At 47.9% G+C, this 26,100-nt stretch overlaps 1 protein-coding gene across 1 annotated transcript in view; it reads right to left on the reverse strand.

Annotated features, from left to right (window-relative positions):
- Nucleotides 1-26,100, reverse strand: part of PTPN14 (protein tyrosine phosphatase non-receptor type 14) — a 90,534-nt gene that overhangs the window by 9,948 nt on the left and 54,486 nt on the right. The window contains exons 10-17 of the mRNA XM_080931467.1: nucleotides 23,580-23,637; nucleotides 20,564-20,642; nucleotides 15,749-17,223; nucleotides 12,152-12,295; nucleotides 10,266-10,484; nucleotides 6,624-6,752; nucleotides 3,572-3,806; nucleotides 1,475-1,638 (exon numbers count right to left, since the gene is read on the reverse strand). Of these exons, the coding sequence (XP_080787593.1) occupies nucleotides 1,475-1,638; nucleotides 3,572-3,806; nucleotides 6,624-6,752; nucleotides 10,266-10,484; nucleotides 12,152-12,295; nucleotides 15,749-17,223; nucleotides 20,564-20,642; nucleotides 23,580-23,637 (2,503 nt within the window). The remainder of the gene's footprint in view (nucleotides 1-1,474; nucleotides 1,639-3,571; nucleotides 3,807-6,623; nucleotides 6,753-10,265; nucleotides 10,485-12,151; nucleotides 12,296-15,748; nucleotides 17,224-20,563; nucleotides 20,643-23,579; nucleotides 23,638-26,100) is intronic.

The following is a 26,100-nucleotide window of genomic DNA, read 5'->3' on the forward strand; positions in this document are numbered from 1 at the left end:
TATCTTTGTCCAAACATTGGTGCCGAAACCCAGGACATATCTTTTCTTTATCTTTTTATAAACACACCACCCACTCTGCACACAATCTTGTGAATGGAAGCAGAGCTGCTGTCGATGTCTCTCACAGTAACCCCAGAATCTATGGCAGCACGAGATAACACGAGTGTGTGATCATAACAAAGAACAGCCGATGCTGGCCCACATTGCCAGCCTGTGTGCTACATACACAATATACTGCCAAGCCAGACAGGGGGAAACGCCCCCCAATAAAAACTGTACCATAAGGAACAACAACGGTGTCCTACATAGATGCATGGTCACACAGGATTTGGGCCAAAACACATCCCAGAAATGCAAGACCCATCTGAACTACAGAGCCACGTGCCATGGCAAACAGCCCACGACTGCTCATCCGCCTGCTTCAGGAGATGAAAGCACATGGCAGTCAGGTTTGCTGGATGTTTCTAGAATACCCTCATCTCTTATTTAGGACCCTACACAAAGCAGTGAGCAGTAAGAGACAAGGAATGCTATATATACATGGGAGACCAGCTGGGAACCCCAGGTCAGCAGAAAGGAGTCAATCACAAAGCCAGCATGAATGTGGCTCTGGCGCAGAACTGGTATCAAGGTGTATAGGGTGATGTCAAGGTGATACATGATTGGACAGTAGAGAGTGGCCGGGACAAATGTTTTGGTAAGAAGAAAGAGAAGGAGAAGCTGGAGATTCAAGATGGAGGCAATAGAAGAGGATGGTTAAGATATCGGTCTTGTCTAGGTCTTGTTTATATCTTTATTAATTGGCAGTGAATTTATTGTTTGGATGTATTGTGGATTGAGAATTTAACATATAAATCTGTTTGATAATTTATTAATTGTTGAGTCATGTTTTTACCGGGCTGTGGAGAACAGTGTGTGAAAGCAACGGCTGAGAGGCAGCTGTGCAGTTCCAGCTCTGTTGCCCATGGAGCGAGATGTGTGGGTGCCAGGCTTGGTAACTAACCTCCTAGAGGACAGTGTGGGACCAGGTGCCTGGCTCCACAATGGAGTGGCTCCCATGGAGTGAGACCATGAGACCAGTAACAACAGAACCATTTTTAATTTTGCTGAAGCAAAGGTACAGTACTCTGGAGAGAAGCCTGGGATCGTTCAGTTGGTAAACTGCTCACCACAGAAATGTGAGGAGCCAAGTTAAGTTCCCTAAAACCCTAGTTGTTGTGAACAATAACTATGCATGATAGTGTGGAGTTAATCCCAGAACGGAGATGTGGAGACAGGAGGAGCCCTGGGGCTCCCTGGCCAGACAGCCTGCCCTATTTACTGAGCTCCAGGTGACGAGACTCCCGACTTAGACAGCAGGCGATGGTTCCTAAAGGATGTCCACTGAGGTTAACTATGACCTCCATACCTACTTGCACAGGTCCAAGTGCACTTTCCATCCCATAAAATCACAAGAGAGAGGTGGACAACTCACTTCATTGTGCTCTAGGCAGTAGATCATGAGCTCTGAGAGGATCACCACGCCGGTCCTCCCCACCCCTGCGCTGCAGTGAACCACAATGGGGGGGTGCCTGGTCTTGATGCCTTCCAGCACGCTGTTGGTGTGGCGTCTGACAGACTGGATTTCCTCCAAGTAGGCTGCAGGACAAAATGTAAATCTTGTCACCCAAGTGTGTCACATGACTCTGCGTCCAGGAGGATAGGGCAGAGGCGCCAGGATTGAGGGTGAATCTTTTTGTTTCCAGTCATGATAATTTGCAATTCTTATAAGACGCTAATCATTTGCCTGGTTAACTGCTGCAACACCCCCAAGCCAGAAAAGACCAGCTGGGAGTCAATTAGTCCACAGGAGAACTTGTTCTTTAAATAGTTCTTTTTTTAAAAATTAAATTCTGTTTCCCTCGCTGCAAATCCCCAAGTCCCCCTAGCAGATGATTCTAGACATTACTTACAGCATTTCATACTACTAACAGACTGGGATCAGAACATTTGCTAAGTCCCCTTGAAATGCCCGCCTGTCAGAGCCAATTCCTGTTGGGGAAAGAGCAGCCACCTGCCCCCTCCTCTTCCCCATCACAAAATGAGTGAATGTCAACCAAGGCTTGAATTCATTTTCAGATGTAAATAAACAAAAAAAAAAAAAAGCTTTGAGGGAATCCACTCCCATGAAGTTATGTGACCATTGAAGATGAGCCCCACTTCTGGGAACAAGAAGCCTGTAAGTGAAGGGCTTAAGCATGCTCTCACAGTTTCTAGCAGCTGTGCAGCCCTGCAGGGGTACACAAAGGTTTGTTTACTGCCCCAAAGGGACACAAACGAGAAACAGCCACAGGATCCTTAATGGTTTTTGTCATAATCACGTAGAAAGGAAAATTGGACTTTAGGAGGCTCCGATAGCCAGCATTTCCATGGTGCTATACAACATCACTGCATCAAGATTCTCACAAAATTAACCCTTGGGCAACCCACAAAGGGATGCTTTGTATCCTCCGGTAGCATAACCTGTCATTTCTCAAAGGGCTCTGACTTAAAGATCTGACTATGCTTTAGAGCATCTCCTGGGCCCCACCTGTCAATCATTAGGCCAATCTCATATTAACCCGGATTTTCTTCTTAGAGACAACTTTAACAAGTCCACTAGCAGAAGGTTCTCTAAACTGAATAATTAGCACTGTTAGGAGGTCGGAGGTCATGCCCTGCCTCACTGACAGCTTAAACAGACAACTGGTCACCTAACCTCTCTGGGGCTTTGGATTTTTTTGCCCCATCACTGCCCTACTCCGTGCTCTTTGTGCTCCTCGAGGCCCGTCCACATGTCACCAGTAAATAAAATCCTTCTGTCAAAACATTAGAAGCTAACAGAACTGGAGAAGTGTTTTTTTTTTTTTTTTTCCCCTAGGTCTTGACAACCCCATCTCAGTTGTGAGCCTTCTGAGACCCTACAGCAATTTTAAACATACCAAAAGAAACACAAGTTTCTGATGTTGTCCAACATGTGCACAGTGGGTCTCTGCACACAGTGGGCCTCTGTGGTGGGCACAGTATGCCCAGTTGCTGTTGGTTACCTTCCCTGAAAACTATCTGGTACACACAGCACTAATATATTATATAATTAGTATATACTATATTATATAATATATTAATATAATTAGTATTTATAATATATGTTGATACTAATATGAATCAGTGTCTAAAAACAATTGTGTCCTGAAAAGAGAAATTCATGTAATGGGTTTGCCTGATATAGGTGCCCCATGCAGGGCAAATCCTACCATACTTATGGCTTTATGTCTGCCATCTTTGACGTGGTGTGCAGTCTTCAGGATTTATCCATGCAGATGGTGATTAATTATCAGGACACTAAAAGTCTGAATCAGTGCAGACTTAGGTTTATCACACTCTTGCAGACTTGCATAAGAAGTTAACAGAACAAGGGACATTTATTATTCTTCTCTGTCCTATGCAGAGGTGAGGGGAACAAAGAGCATGATGACACTCAAGCCAATTAAGTGTCCATTCAACTGACAGGCTGATGACACATTTGGCAAAAGTCAGTCTGGGAAAAACTTACACAAAAACCCTTGGACGTCTTCTGGGCAGCCGTGGTGGGGCCAGTCAGTGTACTGTAAGTGCCACACTGTCCTCTCCTGCCCCGATAGCAGGTGCTTCACCTTTAGGCCCGTGGTTGCATAGCAACCAGAATCTGTCCGGAACTTCGTGGTGACCTTGAACTTGCCGTAGGTGGCTGAGCTGTGCTTGGACCCCAGTTTGGGCCAGTATCGATGGCTTTTGGTCCGTCCCCCCTCCTGAATCACACACAAAAGCAAAACAGAAACAAGTCACGGATGGACTCTTATCCATCCTCCTGAGGTCAGGGTCCACGAGCCGGAGAACAGACAGCAATATCTCTCTGTGCAGTGTCTACTGAGGCAGATCCTTTAGATCTGGGCCCAGGCTGACACCCTTTACAACCAGTGACCTTGTGGGGAGTTTATATAGATCACAGTAAGTACCAGTCCAGATGTATGGGGAAAAAAACACTGTGTGTCTGAGAATGAGAAAAGCCTGCGGGGTGGCTGGAGGGGAATGGGTGAGAGGTGAGGCCCTGGGCCGGGAGACAGGAAAGGCCTCACCTTCCCTCAGGGAGCTTGGATGTTAGCCCACAGAGAACAGAAAGCCACCTAAGGCTTCTGAGTGGTAAGCAGCACATTCTGTTGGTCATTCCAGAGTCTGCTTGTTCTGCTCCTGACAACTCAGGGCTCTCTATACCGCACGACCCTTAACACCCAGAGCTGCCCAGACTTTTAGTTCAGCTTGGGAAGCTTGTTCCAGCTCAACCTACAAACTAAAGCAGAGGACACCCACTCAGGTGCCATTTTCCTCCCCAAATTTTAACATCTTTTCTGAGACCACACACAATCTACCATTTACAAAGCCTTTTTTTTCTTCAATATTGCACGGTTCAGAAATTTCAGTGTGGGGTGGGAAGCATGGAGGGGCTGGTGGCTGAGGAAGGGATGGGCGAAGAGGCTGGGTATGGGAAGCAGATGTAGGGAGCAGCGAGCTTTGCAGGGACTCTGTCCAGCTGGTGGTTAGAGGAAGCCATCAGGGCCAGAACACACTCGGTGGGTGGGGCACATCTGTAGCACGCAATGAACTCCATGGGATTGAACAAACCAGGTGTGGCAGTGCACAATTGTCGTCCTAGCACTTGGGAGGTGGAGACAGAGGTTCAAAACTTCACAGTTAGCCTTTCGCTAGATAGCAAGTTTGAGGCGAACCTGGGCTACCTGAGACCCGCCTCAAGGCAGACAACTAAATAATTGACTGAATAAATAACCTATCCCTTTGCCTGCTTGTAAGGGGGGCACAAGTTGCCCTGTCTAGACCCACTGGATTTGGCTGAGTCTCCCTAAGTCTGTGGTACTTTTTTTCCTTTTATACCAATCCTGTAAAAGTGGGTGGTTCTGGGGCTGGAAAGATGGCTCTGCGGTTAAGAGCACTGACTGCTCTTCCAGAGGTCCTGAGTTCAATGCCCAGCAACCACATGGTGGCTCACAACCATCTGTAATGGGATCCGCTTCCCTCTTTTAGTATATCAGAGACAGCATACTCATAAACATTAATTAATAAATAAATACATATAGACACAAATGGTTTTTCAAAGTGGATAGTTCTGAGAATGCAAACATACACTTGCTTCAGTGCCTAAGTCGGTACTGGTTGTTTTGTTTTTGTTTTTTATTTTTATTTTTAACAAACCGGCACATCCCTGGTTGTCCCGAGGATCACTAGACTCTGCTTTATTCTGACATCTCACCAGCCCTAGAATTTACTTTCTTGGTGGAAAAGTCAGAGAGAGGGAGGAGGGGAGCTGGGAAGTTCGTCTAAACTTGGAGAACTTGACAAGTTCTCAACAAATCTCTTCATAGACTGCTCCAGAAATGAACTGCTGGGGACAGAGGGTCACTGGCGGTCATGGTGGGATCAATGGAGGTCATGGTGGGATCAATGGAGGTCATGGTGGGGTCACTGGTGGTCATGGTGGGATCAATGGAGGTCATGGTGGGGTCATGACTTGGTGTTTTTGGCTCCAGTTCTGTTTCTGGCTCTGAAGTAACAGGTGGAAACCAGGCCTCACAATACCAGGGGTCTGGAAGCCAGCTCCCTAATTGAATTTGAAAATATAATTTGGAATTGCATGAGGATTTAAAAGGGGGAAGGAGTGTAAGGGTCTTGAGAGTGTGACAGAGAAGAAATCCAACACCCTTCCCTCTGTGTCGGCACACTCCAAGCAGGCAGCGTAGCACACACAGGGGAGGTATGCGCCCGCTGGTGCACCACAGGCACGGCTTTACAGCTACAACAGAGAGCCTGTGTTTGGTTTGGCAATGAAAGAAAAGGAATTTTCTTTTTCTTTTCCCCAAAGAATAAAGCTCTTTCCTACGCAGTGGCTCTGGTCTCCTTTCAGCTGATAAGCACCGTGGCATGCGGGGCTGGCAGCGCCTGAGGTTGGGCGGCCCTGTGTGTTTACCCAGCACAGCCTGAACTGTTCTGTGGAGTACGCTCCGTCCGCAGGAGGAACTCAAGCTCGGTCAGTTTTGATTCTGTTTGGTTTTCATTGCATTGAACTATGCCACAAGGGAAAACGCGAAAAGAGAAAGAGTCCACTATAAACTATCTCTGGGGAAGGAGGCATGCACACACACACACACACACAAATATACATGCCTGCACATGCGTGTGCATGCTCATATACACCATACACACACACATTCACAAAGACACACACATTCACAAAGACACACACAGACATAACACACACACACATGTTCATGCACAGGCATGCATGCATGCACATGCACACAGGCATACCACACATACATGCATACACACAGAGACATAACACATATACACACATGCATTCACACACACACAGACATACCACACATATACGAATGCACACACACACACAGAGAGGAGAGGGGCTTGCTACCAGGCAACGCATACTCAATAACACAGATCTGTAGCATAGAGTAAGTTAAGTCAAAGTCCTGGGAACCAGGCCCACCTTCTGACCACCCCTTCCCCAGGACACGGGTGTTGGGTAAGTCACTCCTTACCTCCTCTGCAGTGACCATGACGATCACATTCACCCCCTGCTCCCACACCATCTGCCAGAAGTCATGGCATGTATGTGGCAAGGGCCCCTGGGTGGCAATGTAGTGCCATTCGGATCCGCCAACCACCACCTGCAAGCCAAGGAACATACCAACGAGTGAGCCAAGCTGCTGAAACTGCCTTCCGTCCTAACTTCTTTTGGGCCAAGTAGATTGGTGCAATCCTAAAATCCCAGAAGCTGTGAGTGACAGATGACACACTTTTGCACCAAAATACTTTTCTGCTAGAGCAGGTTTATCAAGTCATACTCACCTCATCTTTTATTGCATGCAGCACATGATACATGCAAGCTAGTTCAGGCTAAAAACATACATACAGGCTGAGGGGATGGCGCGGTGGGGGAAGTACATGCCGTGTAAGCAGGGGAACCTCTGTCTGCTCCCCAGCACCCACAAACAGGCTAGGGTTGTGCCATCATCCTGGTGCTAGGGAAGTTGAAGAGAGAGGGTCCCTGGGGCTCACCTGCCAATTGAGTCAAGGTTTAGGCAAAGACCCTACCTCAAAAAAAAAAAAAATAAGGCAGAGGGTCTGGGTGATATAGGCTGGCTGGTAAGGTTAGGGCAGGAGACTCTGCGCTCAGCAATTGTGTTATCTGGCAAGTCCTAAAATAATAAAGTTGTCTGAGTGTTTTTCATTCCTGGGAACAAAGGTGGGTAGAGAGAGTAGCTGGGTTGCCGGTGGAGGCTTAGCAAAGCCAAGCCTGAAGTGGGGCTGGTGGCAGCAGTTGGCAGAGCTAAGCTGGGAGGAACGGACAAGCTGGGAATGGGGCCAGTGGCAGCCAATCTTGGAGCTAAGCCGGGAGCATGGGCCATGGCCCCGGGCAAAAAGGTAGGTAACATGGCTTTAAAATTACCATTTCACCAACAGGGTGAAAGAGTTCTTTGGGTGAAAATGCCTGCCAGTAACTCTGATGACCTAGGATTGACCCTTCAGAACCAACTCCTGCAAGTTGTCCTTTGACCTGTACACACACACACACACACACACACACACACACACACAGTAAAAATATTAAATGTACAGAAAATAACTGATGTTGACCTTTGGACTCCATTTGTGTGTACAAGAGGGAGTACATTCATACATGTACACATACATACACACCACATACAACACATATACACATGAGCTCATATAAACTTATAGGTACACAAAGGTATCTGCACATACCTAAGAATAAATTAACAGAATTTAAGTTACAGAAACAAACCAGTATTAACCTGTACGAGATATGCTTATATAATTCATGCTTCAGTCTCTGCTGTACTAAAGTTTGTGCATGATTACAACCACTAAATCAGTTTCACAACCACCAGAGGGGCTGTGGTTCTAAATTTGAAGAACAGAGTTATATGGTGGACTTTTAATAAAAGCAATGTCTACATGCAAAAACATCCCATTGGCAAAAGCAAGCCCACAGGATGGAGGGTCAGACTCTCAAGGTACAATGGTGATCTCTGCATGGGCACTTCCTGTCTCTTCCTTTCCTGTGCCCTGATATGGGGAAGAAGAGAGCCCCTTTACATGTCCATCCGTGTGAGGCAGAGCCCCTGGGGGGTTCCGGAAGCAATGAGGGGGATCCGTGTTAAGACTTTCCCCCCTCACTGATTTTATGAAACTACATACTACCTTGATTCAGGCAAAAATGACATCAACTACTGTCTCCTCATACAAGACATGTTTAGGTCATAGCTATCGAGGAAATCCACTTTCCACATACTGGGTAGGGGGAGGGAATGTGGCTTCTGTAGAACTAGGCCTTTAAACTCTCAGGTATCCAACATGCAGGAACCAGAAACCCTCGCAGAGAATCTGCCTCCTTCAGGTATCGACAGGAGAGCATTAAATTCACCCGGAAACCATCGGTGCCGGACAGCTGGCTTCACACGTGTGACTCCCCCTCTGGAGGACACCCTTTCCCTCCGTGAAAACCTGCTGCGTGGAACGCAGGGAATTAAACAGTGGCGAGATACACAGTTCAATTCCAGAAACCAAGGGCAAGTCCCTGCAAGCTCTCTGGGCCTGTGAAACGCACCCAGGTCTACCCTGGATCCTTGAGATGAGATGTGGGCCTCGGAGAATACGGCAGAATGGGAGGCATCTCGAGTAACCAGACCGGAAGGGCACTGTTTATGCGGAGTGACAGCTGTTTCCAAAGAGCAGATGGAAAATGGGAAAGAGATCGGGCCAAGGGAGGGGGCCAGGAGGGTGTCCCTCTGCGAGGCTCTCAGAGGCGTGTCGTTAGGAGCCCTCATCTTTGAGTGTGTTTTTCTGCTCACTATTTCCTGATGGAACCAACCCCATCATTGGCTTATTTAAGAGATCTCTGGCATTCTTTATTTTATTAGTTTTGTTCTCCTTCACAAAAATAAGAGCCAAAAAAATGCCTGCATGTTAAAAATACATATATGCAATCCTATCTATGCCTTATGCATAAAAACACTATAGCATACTATCACATCCCATAAGGAAATTACCAGTGACACACAACTCAGATGCCTAACTATACCTTAGGAGGGTCAAAGGAGACTTCTGGCAATTCCATCAGCGTTGAAAAGTCCAGGAGAAGTAAGAGTTCAAAGCTACTGATTACACAGATTAATCATGCGAACTGTGTTGGTTAGCAACATCCTCTACCCAGTTAGGCAGCAGTGGTGGTGGAGCAAACCTTTAATCCCAGCACTCGAGAGGCAGAGGAAGGTGGAGCTCTGAGTTTGAGGCTGGTCTGATCTACAGATCAAGTTCCAGGACAGCCAAGGCTACACAGAGAAACTCTATCTCAATTAAGTAAACTACACTAAAATAAAATTAAAAAGTAAAAGTCCTATACCCACTGACCAAGCAAGAGCCTTTGAAACACTGTCAGGGTAGAGAGGTAAGAGCTATGTCCTAAAGAAATATCCACGGTTATTAGAAACACTAGGGACAATAAGCAGCTTAGTTCACACTTCTGAATTTTTTCTAAGGTCTAGCTAAGCTCTGGCATACTGAGACTCGCAGTATCAGAGACATGAACAGAAATCCCACGTGTTGCCCACTGGAGAAGATGGCACACAGATTAAGAGCACAGGCTTAATCTTGCAGCTCCTCATACCCACGTGGAGGTTCACAACTTCCAAAACCCCAATTCCGAAGGATCCGATGCCCTCTTCCTGCCTCTACAGGAATGCACACATCGTACATACACACACACAGGCAAACATACACATAAAATAAAAACAAATAAATCTAAAAAAAAAAAAAGGAACCTCATATTTCCACTATGACTGAGGATCTGCTGTGCAACCAGCCGCGGCATGTGTATAGATCGCTCTATTCTTATGAACAGCACTGAAATTTAGATTTTGGCTCTAAAGCAAATTGCCTGTGGTCTTATAAAGAAGAAGCAATAGTTTGTGCTGCTGTGGAAAATAGTGAAAACATCAGTAACAGTAGAGGCTGGGACTGCTCCAACATCCACCCCGAGAGTCACAAACCAACAAAGGCACAGCTTAGGGCAGGTTAGCACAGCAGAAAGGCTCTCTGCAGTAATGGGTTTAGTTCGTACAGGCATCTTGCCATCTGCCTCTGACAACACCCCTCACCTTGATGTGGGAGGCGTTGATATAGCCTGTGTTGTTTTCTTTGGTCGGGATGAGCTCCACTCGATTCTCCTCATAAGGAACAACTTCTCGGATCCGGCTGCGCTCCGCGTTTTCTGGCAGTGTGGCGGTGCTGAAGATGCCATTGGCCTTTTTGTTTGGGATCTGTTCGTACTCCGTGAACACCATTCCATCTTCCAGCTTCTTCTTCAGGGCTCTGAGCTGCAAGGGAAGCAGGCATCAGCTCTCCCAACTCAACAGAGCAAAGCAGGCTCTTACTACTCCCCGTCGGGGAGTCGGGGTGAGGGAGGGGAGAACTTCAAGATGGAGAGTCAGTGGGTACTCAGCTATGGCCCTCATTGCTACCCCTACCTGCTGCTAAGTCTGTGGTCTGAGGGCCATTTCCCTTCTCACTCAGCAATATACTGCAAAGCTACATGCTACATACATACTGCAAAGCTTCATGCTACACACATACTGCAAAGCTACATGCTACATACATACTGCAAAGCTTCATGTTACATACATACTGCAAAGTTACATACATACTGCAAAGCTACATGCTACACACATACTGCAAAATTACATATATACTGCAAAGCTACATGCTACACACATACTGCAAAATTACATACATACTGCAAAGCTTCATGCTACACACATACTGCAAAGCTACATACATACTGCAAAGCTACATGCTACACACATACTGCAGAGACTGGCTTAAGTTGAAATTCAAACTGCTTATACTCCTTGTTATTCCCAACTGTCCAAGCATCCTTTTCTCACAGCAGGGTTCACTGAATTAAACCACAGGTTACCAGTTCACAGAGGTAGAGCGCTGAGGATTAACTCTCATGACCCCTTCCCTACCCCACCCCCCCACCTATGCCCTTCCTTGGCCAAAGTACTAATTTCAAATACATGGCATCGACTGGGAAAATGTCCGTCCTAACTCAGAAAACATTCTAATACCAAGTGTCTGCTGGCAGAAATATAGAACACTCTAAATGTTATTCGGTAAACGTAGGAAATCAGGTTCTGGGCCTTCTGGCAGTAAGCTAGACAGTTTCAGGGGTCCTTTCTCCACAGTGACACAGAACCACCACTCTCAACACCTAACCAAAGAGCCCTAACACCTAAAACTCCGGCGTGTGACACTTGGAGAAATCAACTTGGGCATCTTACAAAAAACATCTTCCGTAGTTTTAGAAACTTAATTATCTCATTGTAGAAAATAAAGATTTTGTTTTTTTAACATTTCCCCCATCAGCCTTTGGTGTGTCTAAAATGAGTCCATATTTGGATTCATTCAATTGTCCAAGGAAAGAATGTCAGTCACATCAGAAGGCAACTTTGCATTTGTCCTTAATAAACAGGAAAACCTGACAAAATGCATAAGGGATTGATAATTACATCACCTCCTTATGATTAAGGAATAGTGAAGAACTAAAGAGCTCACTCAGCCTGGAGGAGGTGGTCTTTCCTTGTTACTGTTTATTTGGGGGAGGGAAGCAAGTTGTGTGGAGGTCAGAGCACACCTTGAGGAAGACAGCTCGCTCTTCCCACTCCGTGGGTTCCAGGGATTGAATTCAGGTGATCACACTTGGCAACAAGCTCCTACACCCACTGAGCTGCCTCACCAGCCCTGGGGCTAGACTTTTTAATCAAGCATCAATATGCCAACTAGATAAAGTACAGAGATCAGAACGAGGAAGCAGGAGATGTTGGAAAAGGGTCGGCTCTAACACAGCACACTTGGACCAAGTCTTCTTCAGTTGAAAGAATTAACCCCCAAGGCAAGCAGCACTGACAGGTCCCGGCAGAGAGAAACCTCTGGAATCTGGAAGCACAGAGACCAAGTCGCACCTGACAAGCCCAGAACTCACCCTCTCATCTATGGGGACTCGGGTGGCATCATGGTGATGGTCTTCCCGCCCAGAGACTCGGGCCACCGAGAGCCCGTTGAGTGCTGCGAACATCAGCGGTCTCTTCTGTCCCTGCAGGCCCATCCTCTTCTGTTTCTCTAGATTCTTTCGGCAAGAAAAGACACGTTCTCATTGTTTATAATTCCAGGGGAAGGCTGGAATGCGTTTTAATCTCCCCAAATCTGTAACTCCCCAGCCAAGGAATGCAGACATTCGCTACCAGCAGGGCAAATTCAAACACAGCCTTCCCATTATTCCCATCATGCCCAGAGAAGCCAGTTCTTACAGGACCCTAGGGCTTTTATTTTTAATTAACTCATACGTTAGAAAGATAAAGACAGGCTCCCCAACAAACATACCTTGCCCCCCTCCCCAGGGTGGGGGGCTTTATAAGAGAACAAAAAGGGAGTTCATACAATATACTTTAGAAAAATACAGGCTGAAAACAGAGGAGTACCATTGGAGTCCCTCACAAGAGCAGGCCTTGTGTACCGACTAATGGTGTAAAACCTGCCAGCCTCTGTGTTTTTAACTATGGCCACACACACCAGTGCCACACACATTAGCAAAAGGGGAACTACCCTGAGGGGCTCAGACTGAAGACCTGAATCTTACACTTACTCCTTATCCCCATGACATCTGCTTTGCCAGCCCCAGAACAGGGCCTAGGGCCTACCACAGCTTAACGAGGTCACCACCACCCCAGGCTGGCCACAGATGACGACCCACCAAGCCTTTGAGCTTTGAGCTCATTCAGGAATAACAAAGGGCAATGACTACTGTCCGTTACTGAAGGGCTTGACTGGAGGGTGGACAGGCGGGCTCTCCCTCAACCTCCCTCTCATCTTTAGGCTGAACCTGGTGGAGTCAGGGCTGGTTGTTGGGACCACTGTTGGACACCCTTGTGTCCTTGGAAATAGCAGGGGTGTGGGACCTTCTGTTTACTGCTGGAAGCCTACTGGGCACATCTCATGAAAATCACTTTCTCCTAGACATTTAGGGACTAATGTGTAAAAGAACATTTGGTTATGGACAGAAGCAATGGCAGTCTGCAGATGCCTGTGAGTCCTATGGATGGAGTAGTAGCCTTGTTATTTTATTCTTTATTAACTCCCGGAGAAACAAACGTCTTGATGGAGCCATCCTGTTGGACAGGGTGGGGGCGGAGTGGTAGGGACAATCTTGCATGGGCCTCATTGCCACCATGGTGTTACCTACAATGGGTGGGATGCCTTTGTGAAGGATGCTACCAATAGGACAACTGCTCGGGTGACAGGCTGACCCAGGGACAGCCAAAGGAGCACTGGAAAGAGGGCAAGCCATAAGGATTGGATGGGTGGCTATGGGACCATCGAAAACAGTCCTGGTGTCTCCATACCAAGCAGGCCCTTGGGATGACTTTGGACTTACTTGCTTTTTAGCTCAGTTTTGTGAAAGGTAATTCCTTCCTATCCTCTCTTTCCGTTGGGATTTTGAAATGCTTCCCAGGCCGAGTGGAAGTCTCATTGTGTCATCCTGGGTGTCCTCAGACTTTTCAGCAATCCTCCCACCTCTGCCTCCAGAGGGCTCACTGGAAAGGCTCACTATCTACCTTGGGAGAACTGGCCTCCCTCTTAGGTGCGAAACTGTCAGTCATGTCTAAATCAAACTAGAAGGCCCAGGTTGGCTTTCTTTGCTCTCCGCACCCAGCTCCCAGCTCAAGGCTGGGAAGTGAAAAGTGTCTTCAAGGTGGTGGCAGGGTCAAAGGATGGGCCCCTGATGGCAGCTTCTGAACCACTCATCACACAAGAAGCTCTCCCTATACCCATCCCCTGTCACTCCAGTTCCCAAGGGCTTGAGGTTTCTCTCTGTTCTCTTAGTAAGGGGGTCTGGGGCGGCTTCTGGAGCCGTCTTTCCTGCTCTCCATACACTGAGGAGTTTGGAAGCTGTGTGAATGCTCCCTAGGCCAGTGAGTACATACACAGACTTCAAGACAAAGATTCATCTTGGGTGTTGGAGCCATTGGCAGGGGTGGCCTTCTTGGGGACCTCCTGGTGCTTCTCTGAGGCTGGGGCACTGAGCAAGGGGAGAAGCCTATGAACTCCTAGTTTTATGAGGCTGGGTGAGGGGCTCTAACAGGGGAAGGAACATAGACGTGGGCAGTCACATTCTTGAGCTAGAAGCTAACTGGTGAAATCTGCCAGTCAGAATAATCCACCATCCTGGGATAACCAGAACCGAGGGAGGAGAAAAGCAGAGAACGCCTCTTCACTCTTCCTCGGTTCATGCGCTGCTTCCAAGTGAGGACCAGCACCAGCGTCATGGCTGGAGGCTATTGGTTTAATCTGGGTAAGAAATGGGGATGACCCAGATGAGGTTACAAGATCATGTGGACATCATTAAGTTTCAACTTGGCAGGGCTGACCTTCAAGCTCAATGCTCAGAGTGACAGATTCCTGAAACAAAGTCGGTTCTTAAAAGGCCTGGAGCCAGAAAGTGTTGAAACCTCACTTCACACCAATGAATTACTTTTCTCCAAGCTGTGGAAGCTGTCTCCTCATGGTACCCACCCCCCCAATTTCATTCCATCCCCAGCCAAAGTGTGTGTGTGTGTGTGTGTGTGTGTGTGTGTGTGTGTGTGTGTGTGTGTGTGTTTTAAATCCTAAAGGCACGGGTACAAACTCCACCATCCTTCTCCATCTGCAAAGGAAGAAGCATTAAAGTCCATCCACGCTGCTTCTTGGTGTCTCCACCCTGCTGACCACCAGAGCCTCAGAGTTGAACCGCCTCAGTTCTAAAGTAACAAGGCTGGATTTGATCTCTGAGCCCAGCAGTGTGGCTTCTGTAAAACTAGCCTTCGCTTCCTCCCTCTGGGTTGATTCCCAAGGATGAGTTAGGAAGACTTAGCAATGAACTTAATGACCTCCAACAAAGCAAGTGTAACATAACGAGTCTTCCAGAGGTCCTGACCGGAGCACAGCTGTGGGGAGTGGAAAAGAAGTCGATTGGCTCAATTAGCTACATAATTGGATGGCTTTTTAAGGAGGTCAGGATTTCCAGGAAAAACAGTAATGGGGAATTTTTTTTTTCCAGCAGCAACTACAACCCAACAATATTCTCATTGTAAGAGGTGTTTATTTTCTTGTTTATATACATCTATCATCGTGTGCTTTTGCCCCAACAACAAAACTGGCTTTCTAGGCTGGGCGCATCTGTAACACCACTGTAGCAGGGTATCTTCGTACATGGTATGCATGCATGCACAATGAATGTGCACACACATGTGAGCTTCTCACAGAGCAGATTTGACAGGGACTGAAGCCCAGTAGTAAACTCAGGAACATACCCAATCACTAAGATGTTCTTGTACCAAAGTACACCAGCCATAAACCAGGAATGGCAGTGGGACAGAGAGCGTTATTTGAAAAAGCATCCCTGACATCTGGTGACATCATCACTCTTACCTGAAATACCCACAACCCCTTAAATCCCGAAACGCTCCCTGAAGCCTCCCTCCTCCAGGCCTCCAGCTCCCGGGCTTCCTACCGTGAGTGATGACCCGGGAGTGAGGACACTCACCCTAATCATCATTTCTCTCTCTATAATGCTGTCCTCCAGGGAGAACATCTCTGACACCGGCCTTTCCTTCACAGGTTCTTTCTTGACCCGCTCCTTCACGCTGGTTAGGTCAGGTTCAGAGATGGAGGGACCGAGAGAGGCCCCATTGACAACCAGCTGCTCAGCCCGGGAGACACTGAGGGCCTTGGCTGGTCCATGTCTCAGCACCCTGGCCCTGGCCATGGCAGGAAGGAGGGTCCCCTGGTCCTGTCTCAGTGCCCCATTACTGACACTTTTTCTTGGCCCTGGGTACTCAGGTGGGGGTCTGTTGGGAATACGGGCCAGGGCAGCCTGCAGCTGGGCACTGTATTCCACTTTCTCCCGAAGTGCAGGGATCTGAGGTGCTGCCTCCGGGGCCTCCTCCTCTTCCTCGCTCTCACTGCTGTGGATCAGCATGGTGGCGTCTGAGAATGTCTTCTTGTGGTGATACTGGGGGAGCCCATGCACGTCGTGGCCGCCTGCCTCCTCAGAAGGGCCCTGCTCCCGAAGTGTGTTGCGACGAGCCATAGGGATATTGAGCGACTTCAGTGTCATGGCCTCCATGCCTCGGACCATGCTATTCATCACCTCCAGGCTGTGGCGTTTATTCACCGTGCCTCCATGGTGCTTGGTGGCTGTCAGGGGCTCGCTCACCTCCTGCAGAGACTGATGGACCACAGGAGAGCTGTCCTCCTGGAAGGTCTTTACGGAGAGCTGCACTTTCCGAGTTACCAGATCAGGGCTACTGCCGCTGACATACTTGTGGCGGTGGCTGGCAAGGTCTGGGGTGCTGGTGGCAGGGCGGGGCCTAGGGTAAGGGGGTGGTGGCCTGAAGAGATAGTTCTTGAGCATATGGGCTGTGCTATAGTATTGGGCTCCTTGGAGCTGCATGTTGGCTAGTTCTGGGGTGCTCACTGTGTGTGATATGGAGCTGGCCCCCGGCTTGCTAGGCATTGCACTATTTTGGGGGTTCATCTGATCAGATGGATTAACAAGCTTGTGACCGTAGCCCCCCTGGGGTGCATACGGGACTGTGTAGGGGTGCCTCTCCCGCATCTCCGGCTGGCTGTACACCAGTTCCTCGGGCTGGTTATAGGCATGGGTGTTGATGATATTGAGGTTACGGAGAGAGCGGCTCTGGCTGTCTGCATGCATCAGCCCCCTCTTCATCTGCCGCATGACTGTCTCGTAATCTGGGGTTGGCCGGTAAGACGGCACAATGATGGTGCTGTGGCGGTGGCTGGGGATGTAATCGGCCCTCATGATGTCACTTCCTGGGATGCTGAGGCTGGAGGACAGCGGAGACGCCTGGATGAAGCTTTGGGAGCAGCTGAGGGAGTTGACACTGTGGACGCTGCACACGCTGCCATTGGTGACTGTGCCGTTCAAGTAGTTCAGGTCCAGGCTGTTGTGAGAATTGCAATACAAGGCTTCTTCGTTCCCAGGGAAAATGCTGTCTGCAAAAAGTCAAACAGAGCAACGTGAAGCCCCACATGCATCATCACCCTGTTTCGACAGAGCTGTCCCTATGTCCCTGGAGCGAATTACCAAAACGTGTCCCAAAGAGATCTTAAGATCTCGTCACGCATGTCACAGAGGACTGTCCTCTGGGATAACGGGCATAGAACATGTCAGAACACACTGCAAAGAAAGCGCACAGAGTGGGCGACGCCTAGGCTAAGTCTCAACTTCGCTATAATTAGATTCAAACAATGAGGCGCTTGTTGGGTAGAGCTGGCCTCTTGTGCACAGCTTAGGGGCAGAACCGGATATCTGGGCCAGGAAGTCAAAGGTTTAATAGAGCAATAGACATGAAACTTCCCCACCCTCGGAATTGCTGTCTCTGACTACATCAGAAAGGGGCTCTTAACCTAACGGATTGCTGAGCATTCAGAAAGCAGTAGGACCAACAGTGTGGCCAGCAGGGCCATGGTTTCTAAGCAGCAGCCTGTGGATGGCTGAGTCAGAATCAGGAGCTTTTCGAGGTGTTCCTGAAACTGCCCTTTAGCTCTGCCGTCAAGATTACTTCCTGTAAAGGAAACAAAAGCTGCAAGAAAGTACTGAGCTACAAAAACTGTTTTCATGTGTATTTATGGTGTGCATGTATGTGGATGCACACATGTATGTGAAGGCTTGCCTGTTTGTGGAGGCATGCGTGTACAAGGAGGTATGTAAGTATGTGGGGGCATGCATGCTTGTAGGAGCTTTCATGTATGTGGAGGCATGTGTGTATGTGGAGACATGCATGGATATAGGAACATGTGTATACGTGGAGGAATACATGTTTGTAGGGGCTTTCATGTATGTGGAGGGATGAGTGTATATGGGTGCATGTATGTATATAGATGCATGCATGTTCGTGGGGGCATGCACATGCATTCACATGGAGGAGCACCATTTGTGCTGAGAAGCATCCTTGGCCACTCTTGTATTTCATTTATTCAGGCAGGGCTCTGAAACCGGCTAGTCTCACTAGCCCTCTTGCTCAGGAGTTGCCATCTCCGCCGCCAAGGCTGGGCTTCAGCTGGGTTAGCACCCTCCCCCAGATCTGCGTGAGTTCTGAGGCCCTCAGTCTGGCTCAGCTAGTGACTGAGCTGCCCCACCACCTAGCTTTTATGTCAGCTTTATATATGGAAAAGACATGGCAATCAAGAAAATGCTTCCATATGACTGACAAGTCTGTGGGGCATAGTCTTGATTATTGTGGGAGGGCCCAGCTTCCTATGGATGTGCCACCCTGGGCAGGTGGTCTTTGGTGGTCTAAAGAGTCAGGCTGATTAGGCCATGGGAAAGGAGCCAGTAAACAGTGCCTGCATGTCATTTGTGTCACTTCCCGCCTTGAGTTCCTGTTCTAACTTCCCTCAGTGATAGAGGATTGTAAGCTGAAATAACCCTTTCCTCCCCTTTGCTTTTGCTTATGGTGTTTTAGCATAGAAGTCCCAGCCAAGACAATTACTGAGTCACCTCCCTAGCTCACGAGCTACTAAAAACCAGTTTCTATGTCAGGCCCACTCTGGATACCACATACACACAAGCGCACTAGGAAGCCATCCTCCTGCCGATACACTTTTCTGAGCAGGGGAGACAAGGAAAGATGAGGAGAACTGAGGTCAGCAGCATCCAACTGGGACGGGAAGGATGGCTCCGGGTCAGATAGCTGCGGTGGAGTCCACAGATTTGGTTTCCAGAACCCCTATGTACACTCACAACTGTTGTAACCCCAGTTTTAGAAGACCTGTCATGTTCTTCTGGCTTCCACGGTCAAGGAATTCAAATGGTATATAATTCAGATGGTATACCAAATGGTTTATATGCCATTATACACATGTCAGCACTCATATATTTTACAATATACACTTATATACAATTAAATAAACAAATCTTAATAAAACAATCCAACTATCTGAAAAGGAAGTGTAGACAAAATAAAATCGAGGCAGGAGAAACAAGGAGAGCAAAGTGTGAGGATTTATCCACCTCCGAAGGATCCGGTGTCTTGCTAGGCTGTTCATAAAAAGTACGAGCCCACTAGATGTTAGGGTTCATGCTCCAGTCTTCAAACTGCAGCAGCTTCAGGACAGCTAAGAGAGGGTACCAGACACCCGTGACTCATAAAGCACACAGCATGTAAGGCTTTTGATCGCATTTTAAAGATGTAGTTAACTCATCGATAAAAGGGTTTAATGGTTTGCTGATAAAAGAGATAGCTCGAACTTAGCTGGGGTGATAGCCCAGCCGGAAGCGAGGTCCTGGGTCTGGATCTTCAGCACACACTGTAAAAATGTTGGTGTGGCCACTAGAGCCTGTCATCCCACCATTGTATGGCTGGGAAACAGGAGCCAGGAGGATCCACTCACCTCCAATCTAGCCAAGTGGTGAGTGACGGGTTTAGTGACAAAATGTGTTTCAAAAGGTGAAAGTGGAGGGAGGAAAAACACCCAGCATGGATCTCTGGCCTACACACACAAGATGTGAGGGTGTACTAATGCACAGACACACACACGGGGGGGGGGGGGGAGTGAGAGGGAAAGAGGGGGAGGGGGAGAGGGAGAGGGAGTGAGAGGGAAAGAGGGGGAGAGAAAGGGAGAGGGGAGAGAGAGAGGGAGGGAGGGAGGGAGGGAGAGGGAGAGGGGTGAGAGAGAGAGAGAGAGAGAGAGAGAGAGAGAGAGAGAGAGAGAGAGAGAGAGAGCTGCATGGAAACAGTAGTAGCTCAGGTTTACTGTGGTCAAACAAGTCCCCAGCTCAGCACCCAACACATCATGACTACTAAAACCATGCTCATTCTTGTACATGACAAAAGAGCCAGAAGGGAGACTGAAAAAAAGCACTGAATGACCATGGTGAGTTTCTCCCAGTCACTCCATCACTACATGGGTGCTCCAAGCAGCTGGTGTCTGCACTGAGGGTGAAGTGTGTTTGGGGGGAGGGCTGGGCTGTCCATCTCCCAACACTGGCCCACTAAGAATGGGCAGAAGAGAAGGAAACAGTAACTCAGCCTCCACTTGACTGGGGGTCTTCTTTCTAGGTAGCTGATATGCTGAGTGACCATTGAGTGATCAGACAATGGCAATGTTTCCACCTGTGATCAGACAATGACAATGTTTCCACCTCAATCAGACAATGACAATGTTGCCCCCTACCCCCAACCCCCATCAAACAATGACAGTGTAGCCACAGAGATCAAACAATGACATTGTTGCCATCAAATCATCTTTGACATCTTCAAGCAAGCTTCTGTGCTGGGCCCTAGGACTCAGCCTTCTGTCTTTAAGAGGCAGGAGGAGCAGCTATAGTTACCTTGGGAAGTATGTGTCTCCGAGTAGTGCTCACTGCACTGGACATGCATGGGAGGCAGGATATACGGCTGCTGCCTTGGCTGAAACAGAGAAAACAGAGCTGGGGAAGTCACAAAGACTGTTGAGAGGTGCCAGGAAGCCACCCCGAAACCCAGAGACGCACACCACATCACCGTAGGTCACCCTTCTGACCCACCCTCTTCCATAGACCCACGTTCCCATCTGGTAGTGAAGCTCACTCAGGACAGCTAAAAGAGGTTAGAGGTCAGAGAGGGAAAGCGGCCATCATCCATCATCAGGAGCAGCCATTTGATGCTCTTCAGCACTGGCCTTTGTAACAGATGTAATCAGAAGAGATGCACCCATCCAAGAAACAGAACGAAGGAAATTTGCTTTGCTTTGTTCAAAACTGGCTCCTTCCCAGGCCTACACTTCCTTACACAGCAGCAGAGCCCACGGTCCCAGTTCACAGCACCACAGGAGGCTCCTGTACGGTCAGGGCTGCATCCAGCTTGACCCAGAGGTGAGTTTACATAGGAGTCCAATATATGATACCCACGGTGTCAATGACACTGCAGAAGCAAATGTGGCATGGACCAGGCAGTAAGGACACCCTCCAAACCAAGGCAGAAGCTCTCCCACTGAGTCTTAAATGTGGCTCTTTAGATCAGTCTGAACTACTTCCTGCTGCAGATGAGGGCACACTTCTTGTGTGGAGGCAGGGGAAGGATTAAAATATATAAAGCACCAGAGTGGACAATATGTCTCTAGCTCTGCTGGCCTTATAGATCTCAAGATAACTGATTCGGAAACTGGGCTTGTTGGCATACGCCTTTAATGCTAGCACTTGGGAAGCAGAGGAAGGCGAAGCTAGCTCTGTGCCTTCGATACTAGCCTGGTCTACAGAGTGAGTTTCCAGGCATCAGTCGGGTAACAAGGAAGGACAGGAAAATGAGGGATCCAAAAGTTACCAGGAATCATAGAGGAAGGAAGCATTGGGATGAACTGAGAACTTCTGTTCATCCCACAAGTCCCGGTGGATGGTGTTAGAGTTGCAATTTCAAAGTGTTCTCCCTCTTGTTGACAACACACAAATCAACTAAAATTTCCCACAGTGGGTATGGACTGTCTGCTTTGTTCACTGGGAGATAATAAGGACAAAGCAAAGGCAGGCACATAAAGGAGCTTGGCTATCTATGGCTGTTGCCTGCTCATATTAAAATCAATCAATAAGTGGCTTTATGGAGTGCACAAAGTTTACAGTGAAAAGCCAGTAATAGCTAATTCAATTTCTTTTTTCTCTTCCTTCCTTCCTTCCTTCCTTCCTTCCTTCCTTCCTTCCTTCCTTCCTTTCTTTCTTTTTATGACCAAGGAGGGTATGGAGCTAGATCCACCTAAAATTGCCCACCTGTTACATGTTTGGCAAATATTCTTTTACCAAACTATGTCAATGACCAATCTATTCTGATATTTTATTTTATTTATTTGTTTGTTTGTTTGTTTGTTCTAATTTTTTTTCAGACTAATAGAGAAATAAATGCAACACAGATGGTCTCATTTGGTTTCAACTACTATGATAAAACGCCATGACCAAAAGCAACTTGGGGGAAGAAAGTGTTTGCCTGCTTACAGGTCACAGTAATATATATACATCTTATATAATCCAGACCCACCTGCCCAGGGATGGCACTGCCCACAGTGAGCTGGGCCTTCCTACATCAATTAGCAAAGCAGTAAATGTTCTGCAGACATGCCCAAGCCAATGGGATGGAAGCAAGTTTTCAAATGAGACTCTGTATATCACGTATATCCAGGGGTTTGTGTCAACTTGACAACAATAACAACAAAAGCCGTAAGAACAGGTGTCATAAAAGAGAAAGACAGATTGGCAAGGAAGTCAAGATGTGTACCAGCAAGGACAATCAAGACTCTAGTCTGTTGTCTCACCTGTAAGGATATTACAGACCTACAGGGAGGTGAAGAGAGACCTCAGAACCCAGACCCCATAGACCACCTTATTCAAGTTTAAAAAAAGGGAGGTTCTGTGGATCATGGAGTCTGTTATCCCTTGATCTTACCGACAAGAAAGGGAGATGCAGGGAAAAAGGAGGACCGCATTAACAATGGAGAGTGGCGACCAGTGTGTAAGCAAATGCCCTGTGCTCCCAGAGAAGGCGCAGTGGGTCCTTCTAGACAGCCGAAATGAAAGGATCACAGGAGACAGAGTCACACCAACATCAGCAATAGCCACATGGGCTTAGGACTTCCCATGTGGTTCAACCCTAGAGTTCTAAGAGTCTGTGTTATGCTCTTTCTAAGAAAAACCCAAAAATGTCCTCCAAACCTTCTATGAGGTAAGTTGAAGACAGGTGAAGTGCAAAGATTCCCTTTGCTGTTCCTGTTAGTAACTCCAGGGACCTGTACATTCGGCAGAGTAGGAAGGCCATGAGTTTGTTCTGACTATCTGTAAAAAGTCACACCTCAAAGAGCTATCACAAGAGAAGCAGAAAAGAAAGCACAGATGTATCCTGTCACCCTTGTGAAATCCTTAAACACAGAGACCCTACAGCTGGGCTTCCCGGCCATGTCACCAGCAAAGAGAACAGCTCTTAACAAGTAAGAAAGTCAGCCAAAGGCAGGGGCTGACTGACTGAAGCCTGGAAATTAGGAAATGCTCCATCCAACCAAACCATTCTATTTACTGAGCCCGTTGTTTGGTTGCAGTTCATTTAAAAAGCATTTTCTGGCTGGTTTGCTCGACTCTAACTGCAGCACTTACAACTGGGACATGTCACCAGAAAGATGAGCACCTCAAACCACATGTAGAGAGGAGAGAGGTGTCCATGGGAGAGCGGGACACAGCAGGATTACCACACCTCCAGCAAGTGAATGATGGCCTTCCATACTTTCAGCTTATCTCCCCGGGTCATGGCACCCTAGTCACCCACCACCCCTCAAATCTGTAACCAAACCTTTATGCCAACAGCCAGACACCACCGACAGAGGAGTGTACTCACCAGTGAGGACCGGCTCCAGGTGGGCTGGCGTCTGATTGGGGGTGGGGAATTTGACTGTCTATATGAAAGATTAAAAATGAGAACTATCATTATTGCCGATCAAAAGAACAAAAGTTCAGAAAGACAAGGAAGGTTAAGGAGGAGACAAGCCAGACCAGCGAGGCCTGCCTCCCAGTACACAGTTCACACCTGTAAACACAGTACACACAGTTCACACCTGCACGCATAGCTTACAGCACATACAGTACACGCCTGTGGACAGTTCACTCCTGTACACCAACACTACAAACTCTCATGCGGTTCTTCTTTTATACCCAAAATGTTCAAAACACACATTTCTATAATTCTTTCCTTGCTATTACGGGGGGAATGAGGCTTATTTCTATAGAGATATCATGAGAGAAATAAAGACTAGAAACCTCACAGCACATGGACTTTTAAAACAGCGTCCAGTGTGTACCTGTGCGCATAATAAATATATTTTTAAAATGCCTCCAGTTTAAATAAAATTCCAAAATGGAGAAAATATTTTTCACTTTGAGCCCATAAAGACAGTATGCACTGCAGATGTTTACCAGGCCAGATGTCTTATCTGTTTGTTTTAACTTCGGTTCTGATGCTAGGGGTCAAAGCCAGCGAATGCTGGGCAAACATTCCAAAACTGATGTATATCCCCAACACAGCAAGTCTGTTACAGAGAGAGCACCCCAGCATCGATTAAACAACAACAGAGAGGTGAACAGAGCAGAAACAGAGGGTGTTCACCCTTGAGAGCCGATATCAGGAGGTGTCGGGGCCACACGGTGTTTAAAATAAAATACAAACTTTTCACTGGGCTAAAACTCCTCAAAGAAAGACTCTCCTTATTTGGAGATTTCCCCCTTCTACCAGCTTGCTGATAACTATCTTTGCTCTGCTGAAACCACAGAGACAAATGCAGTAATGTTGGTAAGTTTAACAGCTTGGCAGGTTAGAGCTCTCATCCCCAAGTTAAGCATGGCCCTCCAACTCTTCCTCTCCAGGTCAAAGGCGCAGCAACGGAATCCTGGAGTGAGGCATCCATCTGGTAAGGACCAGGTCTGCAGGAGCAGAGGCTGCAGGACAAGCTTGAATGGTTCCTGAGTGGGCAGCCCTGGATGGAGAAGGAGGCTGTTGAGACAGTTCGAGTTGTGGAAAACTCTGGAGGGATGCCCTTGACCTGAGATTACAGAGCTCAAAGTGTGTGTGGGAAAGAGGAGGTGTGAGTACAAGTGTGTTTCCCCTGCAGGGTTCCCCCAGAGCAGGGTTCTCGGACTCCAGCATCATACACACTCTTCACACATGTCAGTCAACACAGACCACAGAAGATATGCTAAGCATGAACACAGCAATGATCCATTCACTGAGAGACGGTCGAATCAGAAGACTGGAACTATGAAATGGGCTCATATCCACCACACGGGAGGCAGCTACAGAATTCTCGAGGGTGTCAAGGCCACCAGCCAAGTTCAAAGGCAACCCTATGTGTGGGGTGGTTATGACAGTCTGTAGAAGACAAGGTTAGGACCTTGCTTGGCCCGCTCACACATCTCTCCCATCTTTGCTGGTAGGCCTAGACTATGAGATGCATGAGCTATACTCTTAGACCCTAACAGCGGTCAACCACAGTGCCTGATTTGAAACAACCCGTGGGGCATGGAAGAAGAGAAAAGTGCCTTGACCTGGGGATCCAGTTCTGAGCAGCTGCCTTCTCCAGCGGCACCTGCTGTACAGTGGTAGCCTACCCTGCTTGGATATGCCCACTGTGGGAGTGGAAAGACAGCTTCCCTCTGACATTTACATCCCTAAAGCTCTTTGAAGCAAAATTAAACACCTTGGGGGCCCAAGCGGCAAATGCAGTCTGCTGAGGGCCGCCTTTTGAAAGCAACCAAAGTAAAGGCAATGGCAGAGTTGGGCCCCCGGCACGCCATCTCCGAGGTCAGGCCACGAGGAAGTGCCCTCAATCAGACTCAGACTTATCATCTTTATTTCTGAACTAAATTAAAAAGACACACAGATGCGTGCCATCTCGGAGTGCCTTCCAAATCCCCCTCTAATTACCCTGGCCTCTCATTTGCAGTCAGATGGCACGACCCAGGAGCGCACGCAGGGTTAGCCAACTGTGAGCGGAAACAGGCCGAGCCGGCGACTGCATCTTCTCTTTTAAGTTGGCTCATCACGCCGTTCCCCACTTCTGAATATAGTCCGCATCTAACACGGAGGGGCACCTGGGCAAATTGGGAGCAGTTAGGCTCTTCCGAACCCAGAGCCGAGTGCCGGAAAAGGCACTGATGTGGCCCACCCATCCGGGAAGTTAAACATTTATAGTCAATTTGGGAATGATTGTCTCTCTAGGCACATGGATTGCAGTAGACTGCACTTAAACTTCTCTCCCTCCTGACTGCCTTTAGTCTCTTCCTACGGTTTCTAGAAGGATCAAGGGGAAAGAATGAATGGAAACCGGGGACCGCAACCTCACAGAGGCACTCAATTTAATAGGACT

The sequence above is a fragment of the Micromys minutus genome (assembly GCF_963924665.1).
Source record: "Micromys minutus genome assembly, chromosome: 1".
Classification (NCBI taxonomy): domain Eukaryota; kingdom Metazoa; phylum Chordata; class Mammalia; order Rodentia; family Muridae; genus Micromys; species Micromys minutus.